Raw genomic sequence first — 16,362 nt, 5'->3', positions numbered from 1 at the left:
CGAGAGGACGAAGCCATTTTGCAAGTCGACGCAGTTGTTCATCGGGGTGGCAGATAGGATGAAGGTTCGTCCATTATCCACCCAGAGAATTTCATCTTGGATCACAGCCTGCATCCAGTTCTGCTATGATCAGGCAAAAGTGCCTCCATCAGCGATCATAATCACCCATTCAACTAGAGCACAAGCATTGTCGGCACCCTTCTTGGCCCATGTGTCAATTTCTGATATCTGCAGGGCTGCCATGTAGTCGTCTGTACATGTGTTTGCATCTCACTACGTGCTTAACTTTTGAACTACTTCTAGCTGTGTGCAGTCTTTTAATTTCTTATTGCTGAAACACTGGAAATGAACTGGGTTCCTTAGTTTTCTCAAACCTGAAGCTGACGTTCTAATAAATGCAGCTTCTGACTTGACTGTGACAATTATGTAGAATCGTAACAGGATGCTCAAAATGCAACCTCTTGAGTACATTGTATAAGGCCAAGCCCAGCCGCACGGGGAGGTGGGGCTCAGGCTTCAGCTTCCGCCCTAGGTGGTGGAGCTCAGGTTACAGGCCCCCGGCCCACAGAAGAAGCCCTTGGGTTTGTCATCCCCGTTTCTTTCCCCTTCCTCCCGCCCTCTCCTCCCCGCACAAAGGGCAGTAGGGCTCAGGCAGACTCGGGCTTCAATCTCCCCTCCTGGGGTCGTGTAGTAATTTTTGTTGTTAGAAGGGGGTCGCGATACAATGAAATTTGAGAACTGCTGTTATACTTCAAAGATAAATTTTAGGTGCTGGTGAAATGATTCCTATATAATTTCTATATATGCTCGTAAAGTTTATCAAGCATTCTGAGAACTTTCCGGATAAGAAAAACTATAGAAATGAATGTTCTTGTTTCTTTGTATCAGTTAGCCAGCTCAAAAAGGGCTAATAAAACAAACTCTTGAACCAATCTTCCCTTGTTTGATTTCGTCACTGTCACATGAGAATATCAGTGTCTTATTTAAAAATCTTGTTTTATTTGTGCAGGAAAGCAGAAACAGCAGTAGGTCATCTAGTCCTAGTGTGAGAATGATCACTACCTCAGGACCAACCTCTGAAAAGCCAGCTCGGAGTCTTCCATGGACACCTGATGAATCTACAGGTGGTGATTGGTTTTTGTTTTTGTTTTTTTTTTCGTTTTATTTATAGTCTTAAAGTTCTAAGAGAGGTTTATTTTATAATTTATTTTGATTAAGATCAGTGTGTGTGTAAACTTTACAAAGAACTTGAATAATAGAGCAATTGATTGGTTTTAGTTTTCAGACTCATTAAAACCATTACTGCATTTGCTCACTGGTTGTTGTACAAATTCTTTAAGTAGACTCAGTGAAATTAAATAAACTCTTAACTATAGTTCATTAAAAGCAAAATATGGAATTTTCCTATGATGTGCCTATAAATAGAATATTCTACTTAACAGTTTTGAACATGAATTTTGATGCTAATTTTTTAAAACACAAGGCAAAATTTTATTGTGTGTGTACATTATAAATACACTTTTCTAGATTTCAGTGAGCCACCTTTTTGGATAAAGTACTATTCAGGATAAGTAAGGGTGGCAGGTTCAGGCCCATATCTGGAGAGGCATGGGTGGAGGAAGAAGGCATGTCCACACGTGCTATTGCAAGGTGTTTTGCAAAAAGTTAGCATAACGTTTTATTTCAGAAGTATGTAAAATATTTGTTTATCAGAGTATCACTCTCTTTTTTTGTTATAACACATGGTTGAGTGAGTGTAATGTAATAGTGGAATCTAGTTAAAGAATTCTTATACACTTAGTCTAGTGCTTACAAACCATTATAAAAGGATCAGAACTTCAACACACTAACACCATCAGTTCTCTGTGACATCCTAAGATCAGAAGTGGGAAGACTTTCTGACATATTTGCCTCAGAAATTATATGTAGCACTGGGAGCCCAGAGTCTCAGCTCCTTTTCAGAAAGTCTTTAGTTCATGGCTTACGTAAATCTGTCTTGGGGGCGGGGGTAGAATATATCAGAAAAACTATTTCAAAAAGTTCTCATTTTAAGGCAAGGTTGGTTACAGCATGACCTTGGATAGCCCTCTTTTGGTACTCACTGTCTGCATGCGAGTCATTATCCCTAGTTCTCATTTTGCTGTTTGTTAAGGAGGAGAAAGGCAGTTTCTCTTTTCTCACCCTCCCATTTCCTTTACCTTTTTGAAGTTGCTTTTGGAGATAGGTAATCTTTGGGAGGCAACACCTTTTCATTTTCGCCACCACCACCCATTACTTTATGGCAGATGCTTTTGGGGCAGCCTACTTCTTTCCCACCTATCCTCTACCATTTGCTCTCCTGATAGCAGTCACACACAGTGCTGGAACCCAGTAGTTTCCCCACTTAACCCTACTGCTGTATCTTAAGATTTAGCAACAGGCTTGTGTCCCTCAGATCTTGGGCTTCTAAAGATACAAGCATGTGAGATTCCAGAAGCATGTAGTGTAATTTGGAGGGAAAGTTCTGGGAAGGCCCATGGCGTTACTGTTTTGGAAGAGAGGAACAGCAGCCAGGTCCAGCAGAGCTGCTATAAGTTTCCCACATTACTCATCTGCTATCCCTAAGAGTATAGGGGAGAAAGGTGTCCTAGTGCATATTGGGTGGAAGAGGTGGTATTTGCCAAATCTTATAGGTTTGGTTTCATGTCTGACCAAAGTCAGTCATGTCATGATTGAACAAAGTTTGTGTTCATTTTTGTTTTTCAGAACTGGTTTTGCCCAGCGTTAATTTAAATTCGGTTGATGGGTAGGCTGATTGGCTGATCCCTCATAAGCAAGAATGGCATAGCGAATAACTTCATAAACAGACGGCCAGAATGCAAACTCTGTGCAAAAAAAACCTATGTTCAACTAAAATGGCCTCTAGAAATTTATAAAAGTGTAATATTTAATTTTTGTTTTCGGTACGATAGATCGTACTCTAATAATGTTGTCATTCTCAAATAACTTTACAAAACACAAACCAAAAAAACTGATATTTCCATATACCGTTCTGCATATTGATGTTTAGTTTTGTTTAAATAATCCTTTTTTGCTAAGGAAGTATAGTGTCTTATGGATGTCGTACATGGAAATGTACAATTAACTCAATTGAAAATATATTACAGTTGTGGTATTGTTGTTACAGATACCAATGGGTCAGATAACTCCATCCCAATGGCATATCTTACACTAGATCACCAGTTGCAGGTAATAATTGTATATTTTACAAGCAATCAAATTTTAAATTGAGTCTAAACTAGTCGAAAAGCATTTTCATCTTTTTATTTTTCCTGAGTGACATAAAAAAATATTGTTTTGCATATTCGCTGATGTTTGTGTCCTGCCTAACTTTTGAACAAGGCTAAAAAAAATTATTCTGTAACCTGAGATTGGTTGACTCAGATTTAATCAAGCTATTAAAAACAAGCCCTGGGAAATATGATCCTTAAAACAAATTGAAATCTTAGTTTAAAAACATGAATAAGAAATTAGCTTGAGGTCATAGAATAAAATTGCTACAGTCTCATCCAAACTTTTTGTTCCATGGGTGATCAAATAGTGTTTTTGATCATCGTCCTTTGTAACAAAGAATGTGGTAGAGCAATAAACGTAGATGTTAGGTCTGATTCAGTTTTGGCAACAGTGCACTAAGATTTTTCCAGGGTATGGTTTAGCACTTATTTTTAAAAGCTTACTAGTTTCTGAAAGCTGGTATAAATATATTGCAGACACATTCTAACACACTATGTATTGAGATATCAGTTGATTAGATTTTAACGTCTGATTTATTTCCAGCCTCTAGCACCATGCCCAAACTCCAAAGAATCTATGGCTGTATTTGAACAGCACTGTAAAATGGCACAAGAATATATGAAAGTTCAGACAGAAATTGCATTGCTGTTGCAGAGAAAGTAAGTAAAATGCTTGTAAATGCTTTCTGTTCTCATGTACAGATTCCTTTTGCACCAGCATAATAATCCTAACTAATTATGTTGTATTTTAATGCAATAATTTCTCCTACAGAAAAATCAATGCACCATTCCCAAACTTAATATTAATTCCCAAAAATATAGAATATTTGTGCTCCTGACATAGATCTATTAGTAGTAGTTGAAAAACTTATTAAATGTCACAATTTGTCTTCTGTACAACTTTTACATTAAAAAGTTTCACACCTATGTCTGACGATCAGTAACACCTGTTTATATTAGCTGGAGGTCGCCTTTCTGTCAAGGCATATTGCAATTTAATATAATAATTACTGTATATACTCAATCATAAGCCGGCTTGTTTATAAGACGACCCCCCCCCCCCCCCCCGATGGATAAGTAAAAAAGGTAAAAACTGTGTGACCCTTTCATAAGCCAACCCTATATTTCAGGGTTGGCAAACTTCAGCTCCTGGCCCATCAGGGTAAGCCACTGGCGGGTCAGGATGGGACATTTTGTTTGCCTGGAGCATCTGCAGGCACAGAGCCCCTCAGCTCCCAGTGGCTGCGGTTTGCCATTCCCAGCCAATGGGAGCTGCGGAAAGTGTCGCCACTTCCCACAGCTCCCATTGGCTGGGAACGGCAAACTGCGGCCACAGGGAACTGAGAGGCTCCATGCCTGTAGATGCTTCAGGTAAACAAAACGATGATATATTAGATATTCAATTCAGTGCTTTCATAGAATTGGGAAGCAGTGTTGGGGAGGTTGCATGCATGGAGCATTGAAGTTGGAGATGGGAGTAACCAACAAGTTGCCAACCAGTGGCTGAGGTCAGACAGGTAGGAAGCATGAGGCTTTCAACCCTCTAGAAAAGGAGGCTGTCTTTTTATGTTAGTTGGGGGTGGACCAGAGAGGAGAATAGAGGTGTCTAGGGCTCTTGTACAGTGGAGATAGCAGGAGCCAGGGTACAGAATGGGACTTCTGATTGCCTGGCTTGAGAACAGGAGAAAATATGGGCAAAGTTTGCTCCTCTGTTTTTCAGCTTAGCATCCTGAGGACAAGGTTTCCGAAATATTTGTCCTTGGGGTTCTGAGTTTTAAAACTAGATAATAATTTTTAAATAGTTTTGATTCTGAAAATCCTTAAATTACCTATTGTGTAAAATGAGTTTCATTTTCAGGATGATTTTATTTTTCCTAACTTTAGGATCTCACCCTGCAAGAGTATAGTTTTATTCATTTCACCTTCCTTTTCCAGACAGCCCAAACAGAAAATTCTTCCATTTTTATTGATAAATCACATTTGTTTGTTCTTTCCTTATCCATAATATATCTATCCATGTGTATTCAAAGAAAAACATTGTTTGTGTTAGTGATATTGTGTCTTTATTGATGAATGAAGTAATTAAAATTATGTGTTGTGGAAAATATTCCATCTTTCATACAGTAATTACAAATCGTTCAGTGGGAATTAGCATCACTAACTTTCTTCTTTACCATTTTGTCTTTAAATATTGATGACAACTTGCCCCCCCCCCCCCCCCCCATCAACCCACAATCAAATGGTAAAATAAAATACATTCTAGTTAGCTGCCAGATAAATGGTTTTGTAAAATAATTTGTAGTCAGCCTACTGGAATTTTTTTGCTCATCTATAAATAATTATTGGAACACATTTTGAATACTTATTGCATCAATTATCTGAAATGAAAGTTGTGAAAATAGTCTGCCTGACCCTTGTTTCCACTATTTTAACAGGGGTGCAGCTCAAAATAGAGAATTGCAGTGTAAAAATGAAGAGATTTAGTTCAACATTTTTTCCCAGAAAGAGTTAAACAACTTTGTGACATCTTGTACTAAAATTTCTTCCTTTTTTTTTTTTCATGTGTTTATACCACACTACTTTTTTAATGACTCTTGCCATAAAATTAAACTTCTTGCGAAGAGAAAAAATAGATTTAGAAATAGTGAGATGAGACAAGTGAAGTGTATCTTTGTGTACTGGAGTATTATATCTCTGTCTCAGTACCTTTCATTTTATGGCTTTATTAGACAGAAGGGTTTGAGTGACAGAGCATAGCAGTTACTAATAAATATTCATTGAAAAAAATATTCTTGGCTGAAGTGGGAGTGTTGCTTTTAACAGATTTTACTTTTTAAGGTCCCAGTCCTTCATTGAAGTGTGTACGATTACTCCATGTGCTTAACCTTAAACACATGCACATTCGAGCAGGATCAGGGACTAAGGGCTGGTCTCCACTACAGGGAGATCAGGGTTGCTGCAATCGATACAGCAAGAATTGATTTAGCAGGTCTAGGAAAGACCCGCTATATTGATGGCAGAGCGCTGTCCAGTCGACCCCGGTACTCCAGCTCTCCGAGAAGAGTAAGGGAAGTCAACCAGAGAGAGTCTCCCATTGACTCAGTGCCCTGAAGACCTGGGTAAGTCGACCTAAGCTACGTCGACTCCAACTACGTTATTCACGTAGCTGGAGTAGCGTAACTTAGGTTAATTTACCCCCGTAGTGAAGACAAGCCATTCGTCTGAATAAATTGTGGCAAGACATTAGGTTCCTGTTATGCAATGAGCTCTGAGCAATCAGACTCCTTCATCCATGTCAAGTCCCAGTGATTTTGAGTGACAGTATGTAGGATGCAGGTCCCATTGCATGGACTTTATTGTAAGGTTGGAGCCTTTACTTAGTGAGATTTTTAAAAAAATTTACAGATTAGAATAATGTATAGAAAAGCTCTGTTTGCATTCAGTATTCAGTTCATGTACTGAGAAGTATAGAGAATAATTTAAAAACCAAATCTGCCATCTCATGAGTTCAGGTTGAATCCCGTATTTCAAAAGTTGAATGGATTTTAAAATTAACATCTAGTTTAAAACTTTGTAAATGTGACTACTTTGCTGTGAATCTGGGGAAACTGTGGCTAAATATGTTTAATGAATTTATCTGTGATACTTGGCTTCAGTTGAATTGAACTTAAAAGCTATTATAAAAAGGCATGAGATAAGGAATCAGGAGTTTGCTTTGCAGTTAGTTTTAATTGCATAAATGTAGCTTTGATTTCAGAATAGAGCATTACTTCATATGTTATATCCAGACTGAACCAAAGATTAATCAAGAGGTTTTGGTTGTTGTGAACTCTTAGGCCTTTCTGTTGTACTAAAAAGTAGACCTGAGACACATTCTTCATAAACTCATAGTGACAAATGAAATATAAAAATTTTTATTTGGTTAAAAATAAAAATATACAATAGTGACTACTCACAAAAACAAGCAGATTATGAATCTTCTCAGTCTCCATAACATTTTAATGCTAACATTTTTTATCTTTAGACAGGAGCTAATAGCAGAACTGGACCAGGATGAAAAAGACCAGCAAAACACATCCCGTCTGGTACAAGAACATAAAAAGCTTTTAGACGAAAACAAAAGTCTTTCAACTTACTACCAGCAATGCAAAAAACAGTTAGAGGTCATCAGAAATCAGCAACAGAAACGGCAAGGCACATCATGATTCACTGGGACCTTTCAAATCAAAAATATGCACAGAAAAGACTTTTGTATTATTCCTTATTATGACAGCTCATGAGTGTTAGCTTCTTGATGTGTTCAGAATGCCTATATTTGTCTGTTGCACTTAGAATGTCATTTATTTTCCTTTTCTTTTGGTGGATATTCAGTTCAACAGGTTTATTGAACAAGGTGGGAGAACAGTGACTTGAATTAATCACCAGCACTCAGCTTACACAAATACAGTGAACTGTGGCTGTACACGTGCTCAGTGTGTGAAGGCTAGCCTAACAAAAGCATTAAAATGGCTGCTAAATTGTAAGATCTTGTTTTAATTTCTGATGTTACCTCAATAAGAGCAAAACAAAAACTTCTGTTTTAGAATGGTTTTGTTCTTGTGTCTCATCTCAAACAAATTTACAACAGTCATTTTCTCATGCACTATGCTGCAGAGCTGATGTTGATTGACCAGAGTAATTCATGATGCATTAGTGATGCCTTTTACCTGTAGATTTAGTGCATTTTTCCACATGCAAAATGGTAGTCAGACTGATGCCAACATCACTGGTTCAGTGCTTGATAGCCCTGCATTTTGGCTAATATGTTCCTTGTAATCTTGCATTCATAAAATATTTGAAGCAAAATGCTGTATTTTCTTTACTTTTTTGGGGTGAGGAGTGGGGTGTCATGCAGTTTCACCTAATCATACTGGACAAAAAAATTATGACGGTGATTCATTGAGCAAAGTGGGTCTCTTGTATAAAAGAAAAAAAATCAAAATGTGTGGAAGCGTGTGTTAATCTTTAAAGCTTTTGTGCCTGTAGCATCTTTGGAAGTCAATTCAGAAAGCAAATGAATATAAAGTTCTATATAATCATTCCCTTCATATTAGTTATTGGGATCTTTTTGAACCCTTACTGAAATGCTGAAAAGAAAACATCCATATTCACCATACATGTAAATAAGTTTGTTTTGGAAAAAGAGATGAGGACTTGAGTGATTTTTATTTATTTTTAAATACAAAAATATGATATGAAGTAGGGAATGCAGATGGATGAAGCTGGTAAGAAAATGAGAGAAATGGCTTAGTCTCCTTCGTAAATCCTAGTTATTTCAGTTGTTTGAGAAGTGTTCAAAGCAAGCCCGCCACAGAATGCCTTCTGCCTTTGTGACTGAAGAGTTGCATTTAACAAACTCAAACAAAACATGGAATGGTCAGTATCTGTATTTGCCATGATTATGTAGGCAGAAATCAGCGAAATTGTTTGGATTATAAACTAACTTCCAACTGAGTCACTTCTTACTAGAATCCTAAACTATTTTTAAGTTCTCAGACTCAGGTTTTAATAACAATCTTTTGCAAATATAAATTTTGCAAAGAGAAAATATAAAATGAAAACTTAGTCTCTGTTTCATCAAAATACCAGCAAGATGATCAAAAGTTTATTGTGATGATTTAGTTGTTGGGCTTCATTTCAGATGAATAAATTAGTGCAAGAGTTCATTAGTAGCGCTTGGTAAAATACTTAGTGGTAAAAAAAACTCACAACTTTTTTCTTCCCCTCTTCTTCCTATCTGATAAACGTTGATATTATTGTGAATGTATAAGAATATCAAAGATGAAGGATAACTTACTGAATGAACAGTGTCATTCTAACTTTAAAATAAACCTATTATTGGCAAGCCTTTCTGGAGTTAAAACCCTTCCCTCACTTTATTTAAATAAAGGAAGGGTTATCATTCCCGAAACCTTAGCAGATAATTTGATTAGTTAGCTGAAACTGATATTGGGATCAACTTAAGGGCACACATATTTATAGCAAAATGTAATTGGCAGAGAAAATAACTGTAGTATTAGGAATAGCACAAGTGATCCAAAGCATTGCTGTTTGCCTACATCTGTCCATCTACCAAAATGGACACAGTCAGTGTTCAGCAGCTTCTTAGCATGTGTTTAAGCATGAAGTAGAGTAGAATGAATACTAATGCTTGACTTCACATGCATGGTTAATAATTGCAAAATGATTTCCCAGGACAGTTAGAGGTTCTTGTGTCATAATGAAACATGTTTAAATAAATTAATATTAACACTTCTTGTGCAAAGTCACTTTACGGCAAAATTGGAATAATGGAAGTGAAAGGAATGCTAACTTCATTTAATGGTACATAATACAAAAGCCTAAGTTAGAACAGTTGCTTATAACCTTTTAAGTTTACATTGAAGAAGGTCTCAGATTGTAAAATAAGTACTGTATAGTGTGTGGAATTCAACTCCATTCACTTCTTAGATTGTGTTGCCATTCTAACTGTATTTTCCAGAGGGAATATAGAGTTCATGTCCTTTTGCCTTTCAATCTTCCCTTCCCTAATTCCACCAAAAATTTGAACTATTTGCCTCCACTTTCTCAGTGAAGTCTTCTGTGTGGGCAAAATCCTTGTACATCTTACCCAGCAAACCTAGAGGATAGCAATGGCTGTTTGAGCCAAGGAGAATTAATCTATCTTGTGACTACAGCATTTTCAAAAGGCTTTTGTTTTAAAGTTGTTTACAAACGTACTTTTATTTTTTCTATTAAACTATTTTGGAGGGTTCAGGACATATTTTTCATATCTTTTACTCAAAGCTATCCCTCTAGTCATGGATGTGAAATATCTAGGTTTGTCTGGGCGCTACCTCCTCATTCTCAAAACAGTAACAGGTTCTGCTTTTTGTGAAAGTATGTGTTGTGTAAGACATTGTGTAATGAAAGTATGCTTCTGTATACTGAGTGGTTTTACCAAAAATGCTTTTTTAGGCTTTATTTTTGTTTTTTGATGAAAAGTTGAAGATTGTAATTCAAAACTTGTACATAAAATGGTGAATGATTTCATATGATGTGGGAATGAGCAGTGTGGCTTTCTGCTGCGGGGTGTATTACGTTACCAGGAATCGGATTAATAAAAGCTGAGAGACTTTGACAGACTTGTAATGCCCCACCACTTGCCATGGCATCTTTGATCTGTGAGGGAATCATACGGCTTGTGGGGGACAGCCATCGGTACCACCAAGCGAACACTCCTCTGTTCATTGCTGTTTTCCTTGATGCATGCGAAGGGACAGCTGTGGACAAACAGATCCTACCACAGCTGCATGTCAACACTGAATCCACCTCAGACAATCCTATCCTGGAGACATTTGCCTGGTTCTGTTCCTAACACACACTTTACGCATTTGTGTGAGAGGTTTCATTGGAATACATAAGCAGTTGCAATCAATCCATTGAGCATCCTGTCGCTCTGGATAACAGTAACTTTATCCCAACTCTGTCCCATTGCCCCTGGACTGCTTTTCCTATCAAGGGGTTCCCAGATGCCGTGCTCAAACTTTTTTTTTTTTTAAAGTAACAGTAGGAGCAGTGTGGGAATAGCATTTCCAACCCCTGGAATGGGAGTTCCCCACACTAGTGGTTGGGGAGAAAAATCCTGCGAAGCCAGGTCTCACGTATGTGTGATGCTGTTTAAAACAGATTAACTTTTTTAAGGACTTAAATATATTCCAGAATTGATTGTTGTGAAGTAAGTTGTCTGTAGTCAACTTTAATACTTTCACTGGTTCAAATGCATGGGATTTTTTTAAATTAGTTCCAGGCTTGCTGCTTAGGCTCTTTATTTAATTATTAAATCCTGACCATATGGAGTTATATCAGGAAAAGGTGCTGCAGTTGTTTGCATTATGCCTATCAGTAAGAGTGTGTCAGTTTATTATTTATGAGCATTTTTAACACCTATAATCTGGCAAATTGAGGAATTAAGTCAGGTTAGTGTGCAACAATTCCTCCCATCTGCTCCACACAGTTGAACTGTGACATCTTTCCCTTCCTCCTGTACTGTACGTGGCTGGCTGTTTTAATCAGTGTGACGCAGCAGAACTGAATTTAGACTAAATGACTTTAATAACAATACTGCCCTACTGAAATCACATCAAATTCTTATTCACAATTTGTTTACACCTTGTAATAGGTTTGTGTTCATTAATTTATGCTTTGTAATTACATTCCTGGATCTCAAAAGTATTTTGCAAAATTAGTTAATGGAGCTTCAGAAGGGTTTTGGTCTGATTTACATATGGGTAAATAGAGGCATGAAAATGTTAAATGACCAACATTATATATGGTCAGTGGCAGAGCTAGGAACGAAACAGGAAGATCTGAGTCTGTCTCCTGGTTGTAAGAATGGACTAGTCTCCCTCTGTCTAGTTTCAGTACAATTGGAGGAAATCAAGTTGGGTGGGATTGTTCTTCTAGATGCACTCATACGGAGCAGAAGGGTCAGCTACCTCTTGAGCACCAGCTTCCCGATCTGTGCCTATAATAGGTTCTGCATGGATCTAAAGATCTGCAGTAGGATAGGACTGATGGGCTGCTTGGTTATGCCATCACTATAGAGGTTGAACTTGAGAATGCAATCTCTTTTCTGCAAAAACACCCACACCCTAGAGCGGCTGCCAGGACAGGAGGCAATTATGACAGTCACAATCTGCCTCCAGCTTCCACTAGTTCCCAGATCGCGGACATACCCGAACCTCATACAGCATAAATCAATCAGCACAGGAGTGCCCAGCTGGTGTGAAGTCAAAGTTGTTCCTATTCTTCGAGTGCTTGCTCATGTCAATTCCATTCTAGGTGTGCGCATGCCCATATGCGTGGTCATCTGAGATTCTTGCCTTTGTGGTACCTGTAGGGTCGGCACTGGCACCCATTTGAGTGCCGCGTTTATATGCCAGTATATCAGGCACCGCCAACCCTATGCCCCCTCAGTTCCTTCTTACCATCTGTGGGGGTTAGTTGGAGTGCCTTTCCTTGAATTGCAATGGCTAGCAGTTTTTCATCTACTGACTTCAAGCCTTAGGGCCTTGTAAATACTTTATTTATAGTAGTTTACAGCTGGGGGAATTCTGTGCCAAAAAATCCCAAATTCTGCGCGTTTTTTGGCAAAATAATGCGGATTATGGCAATGCCCCCTTCACACTGCTCATTGCTGCCACCTCAGAGCAACAGCTGGTGGTACAGACTGCACCAGGCTCAGTGCATGAGACACGCTCGGAGATGGAGGCAGAGGGAACTGCACCCACCCCTAAGCCTTCCTCACCTGTGGGGGAAGATGCGGAGCCTCCCCCAGCAGTGCAGTCATCATCTTGGCTGAGAACTTGGGCCTGAAGGTGGAGGAAATGGCTGAGCAGTTGGACACCTTGTTTAATGTCCTGTTAGCCTCTACCCCAACCCCCGTCGCGCTACTGGTGCATGACAGTGTCCTTAAGATTGCCAGGGCCCTCTGGCAAACTCCTTCCTCCATTCTTCCCATCTCAAAAAGGGCCGAAATGAAATACTTTATCCCGGCCAAAGGGTTTGGATACCTCTACACCCACCCTTCCCGGGGCTCGCTGGTGGGCTCTGCGGCCAATGAAAGAGACAATCGGGCATACTAGCTCGACCCCACCCCCCCAGATAGAGACCAAATGGTTGAACCTGTTTGGAAGGAAAATGTATTTGACAGCCAGTTTGCAATTCCATTGGCAAACCATCAGACCCTCTTGAGCCATCCCAATTTTAATTTATGGGACTCCCTTCATAAGTTCAAGGAGTCCCTACCACGGGGTTTGCCCCAAGAATTTGGAACCCTGGTGGAGGAGGGCATGTGGCTGCCAGGTGCTCCTTCCAGATGGCATATGGCATGTGGCAGATTCAGCAGCCAGGGTGGTCATATTTGCAGTGGTAATTAGGTGCAGCTCCTGGCCTCAGACTGCTGGACTCTCCCAGGAAATGCAGACCTCCATTCAGGGCCTCCCATTTGATGGGAACGGTCTCTTTTTGGACCAGACGGATGCTAGGCTGCATGGGCTAAAGGACACCAGGACCACCCTTTCCTTGCTGGGCATGCATAACCACAGCCTGGGAGAAAGCGGTTGCAGCCACCCCCACCTCCTAGACCTTGGCGGTCTCATCCAGGTTCTGCAAGGAGAAGGGACAGAGATGTTAGTTTCAGCCGCAGTCATCCTTCCTCCTCCCATTCACCCACGCAGCCCGGGGCCTGGCAAAAGACACCAGTGGCCAGAAGCACTCATTTTGAAGGTGCAGTAGAGAGTGATGCCCCAGTCACCTTCCAGGATCCACCCCACTCTTTCCTCAACTGTCTTCGTCCCTTCCCTTTGGCCCAGTCCCAAGCCACCTTGGTCCATTGGGTTCTGGACATAGCATCTCAGGGTTACACCTGCAATTTACACCTCGAATGGAATGGACAGGAGCAACACCTCTCTAAGACCAACAGTTACGAAAGGTAGGGAACAGTTTTTCCCCAGCCACTCCCACCCACACGTGGGGGTCGGAGGGGACGGGGGGGGGAAAGAGAAGGGAATATAACATCTGCATGCAGGCTGCTCTCTCCTGGATATTGAGTGCAGGAAATTAAAGAGTGCTTTACGTCTGTTTGCACACCATATTGGCCACAATCTAGCTGCTAACTGAAATTGTGAAAAATTGTGAAAAATTCCCTAGTACTACAAGAGACTGAGATAAATTTGACAAGGGGGTGTGCCCATTGTAGCTTCTCACTGGTTCCATCCTCCCCCATTTCCAGTAGGACACTAAAGCATATTGCTTGCATACAAGGGTTTCTTTGCGTGGAGTGGAGCATGCTTTAGAGTCACTACATTCATGTGATTCGCCCAGGTCTTCCTCATGCACTGCTGCCATGTCTACAAAAGTTTTGCCGATGCAAACCACAGTGTATTGCTTATGCATGTGCATGCTTGGCCCCTTGCGTCAATGCTGCACATGCTCACCGGAAGTATTTGCGTTGATGAATAGTGCAGTGCACCAGTGGTAGGCATCCTAGCATACAACCTGCCACCGTTCATTGTGCTGTCTCTTGGGTAGTTTTGGCAATGCATGGTGGGACAGAAATGGCTCAGACAAGGGTGGTTACATGGGGTTTTATTGTACACATAGTCAGCGTTCCCTCTAATTTTTAACATCTATGTGCGGAATTAATTTTATGTGCACCAATATGGAAGTGATGTGTGGTTCGGGGGTGGGGCCGTGGGGTTCGGAGTGTGGGAGGTAGCTCAGGACTGGGGCAGAGGGTTGGGGAGTGGGAGAATGAGGTCTCGGGTCGGGCTGGGGATGATGGGTTCAGGATGAAGGAGGGGGCTGAGGCAGAGGGTTGGGTAAACGGGGTGAGGGCTCCGGCTAGGGGTGAAGGCTCTGGGGTGGGGCCGGCGATGAGGGGTTTGGGGTGCAGGCTGCCCTGGGGCTGCGGTGGGGAGAGAGTACAAACAGTAGTAAAAACCTACTTTTGTCAGTAAGATGTAGGGAGCACAGATGTGGAATAGGAAGACGTCATTTTTCCATAGTCACTTTTCTGTGTACAGATGCACTGATGGAGTGCAACAGGAGAAAGTTAATAAACAGACATATTGGTAAAGTGGCATCAACCACAACCCCAGCTCTAAACTGGAGAAGGGATTGGGGAAGTTTGGAGCTGTATCTAATTTTATGGTTTGGGTCCGTCGCTTTTGTGTCCTCAGAAGCTATGCTGCAAGATATGACTGATTAGAGCTTTTTGAAAACTAAGAGTAATGTCTTGAAACGTATGCAAGACCTCAATCCTATTTACTCTATACCTTTCCTGAAGCTCAGGAAGTGCATCCGTAGCACTGGCTACAAACTTAAAGTAGGGTTGGTTCTGAAAAGCGAATTGGTAAAAGTGGCGCGGGTGGGGGTTTGAATAGTCTACACCCAGCCTTCCCTTGGCTCACTGGAGGGCTCTGTGGCCAATGAAAGAGACAAACGGGCTTATTAGCTTGACCCCACCCCCAAAATAGAGGCCAAACAGTTTAACCTGTTTGGAAGGAAAATTTATTCAATGGCCAGTTTGCAATTCCATTTCTATGTTTGTCTCTCAATGATGCTATGTTGAATGTACTTGCTTTACAGATGCGGGGAGATATCTTTAACCGAGAGCCCCACAAACTTCACAGGGGATCAGAGTGTCTGGGATCAGAGCAATAAAGGTACTTCAGACCAAGTTGAGCCCTCAGTCTCAGCAGTGTAACTCCCATTGTATTCAGATTGCATTTTCAGTGACACCTGTGCAACTCCTTTGCCCTCTGTGGCTTTGTCAGATGTAACTGATTGGAATGTAATAAGCCATTCTGTTGATGCATAAGGAGTAGTAGAAGACGGTGTTGGCTCTGCATTGTTAACTAGCAATAGCAGTAAAAGAAACTGTTTTCCTCAAACTCGGCAGCTTTGGCTCTGAATACATACAAGGAACAGATCTGTTAGGCAAGGTGCCCTTTTTACATAGTTACTTTCTAGAGCAGAACTGTACTTATAAGTGATCTTAGTCTAGTTTGAATTTTTTCCTAGAGTGGCGAGAGACCACTTGCATCCAAGAAGGCTAGGATTGTGAATCTGATACAAAAGAAAAAATGTCTGAGAGCTCTAAACTGTCTTTCCTCTGCCTAAAACCTAATCACATAGCAAGAAAAAGATAGATAACTGGTAAGAATAGCCTTTCTAGTCAAATATAAACCTTCAGCTATTTATATCCTTTTAAACTCCATTTACAAACAGTATCGGGGGTTTCTTGTAAAAGATTCTCTCATACACTGACTAAAAAATACTAATAAAAACGGCCATGAGGATGGTTGCAGCAAAGGAAATCTTAGAGTCTCAGAAGTTTAACCTTCCTTAATTGATTTATTTGGGGCAGCTTTTGTAATAGTAGTTTTGATCTCGTGTGACCAAATTTAACGTGAAACTTCGAGACCTTTATGACACCCTGAGGAGGGACAGTATCAGAATCTGTATACAAGATATGTTAGATTTTAAAAATGACCTTGTATGCTAC

General features: G+C 40.3%; 1 protein-coding gene across 9 annotated transcripts in view; it reads left to right on the top strand.

The window, feature by feature from the left end:
• Positions 1 to 10,431, top strand: part of MAP3K7 (mitogen-activated protein kinase kinase kinase 7) — a 72,380-nt gene extending 61,949 nt beyond the window's left edge. For all 9 annotated transcript variants that reach the window (XM_037894486.2, XM_037894485.2, XM_037894484.2 and 6 more), the window contains 4 exons: positions 1,010 to 1,124; positions 3,167 to 3,228; positions 3,817 to 3,932; positions 7,297 to 10,431. In XM_037894486.2, coding sequence (XP_037750414.1) covers positions 1,010 to 1,124; positions 3,167 to 3,228; positions 3,817 to 3,932; positions 7,297 to 7,477 — 474 coding nt within the window. In that variant the 3' untranslated portion in view covers positions 7,478 to 10,431. The remainder of the gene's footprint in view (positions 1 to 1,009; positions 1,125 to 3,166; positions 3,229 to 3,816; positions 3,933 to 7,296) is intronic.
• Positions 10,432 to 16,362: the final 5,931 nt, after the last annotated feature.

This window comes from Chelonia mydas, chromosome 3 (genome assembly GCF_015237465.2).
Source record: "Chelonia mydas isolate rCheMyd1 chromosome 3, rCheMyd1.pri.v2, whole genome shotgun sequence".
In the NCBI taxonomy this organism is placed as follows: Eukaryota; Metazoa; Chordata; order Testudines; family Cheloniidae; genus Chelonia; species Chelonia mydas.
Note: the sequence above shows the minus strand (reverse complement) of the source record. Positions and strands in the feature narration are given on the sequence as shown.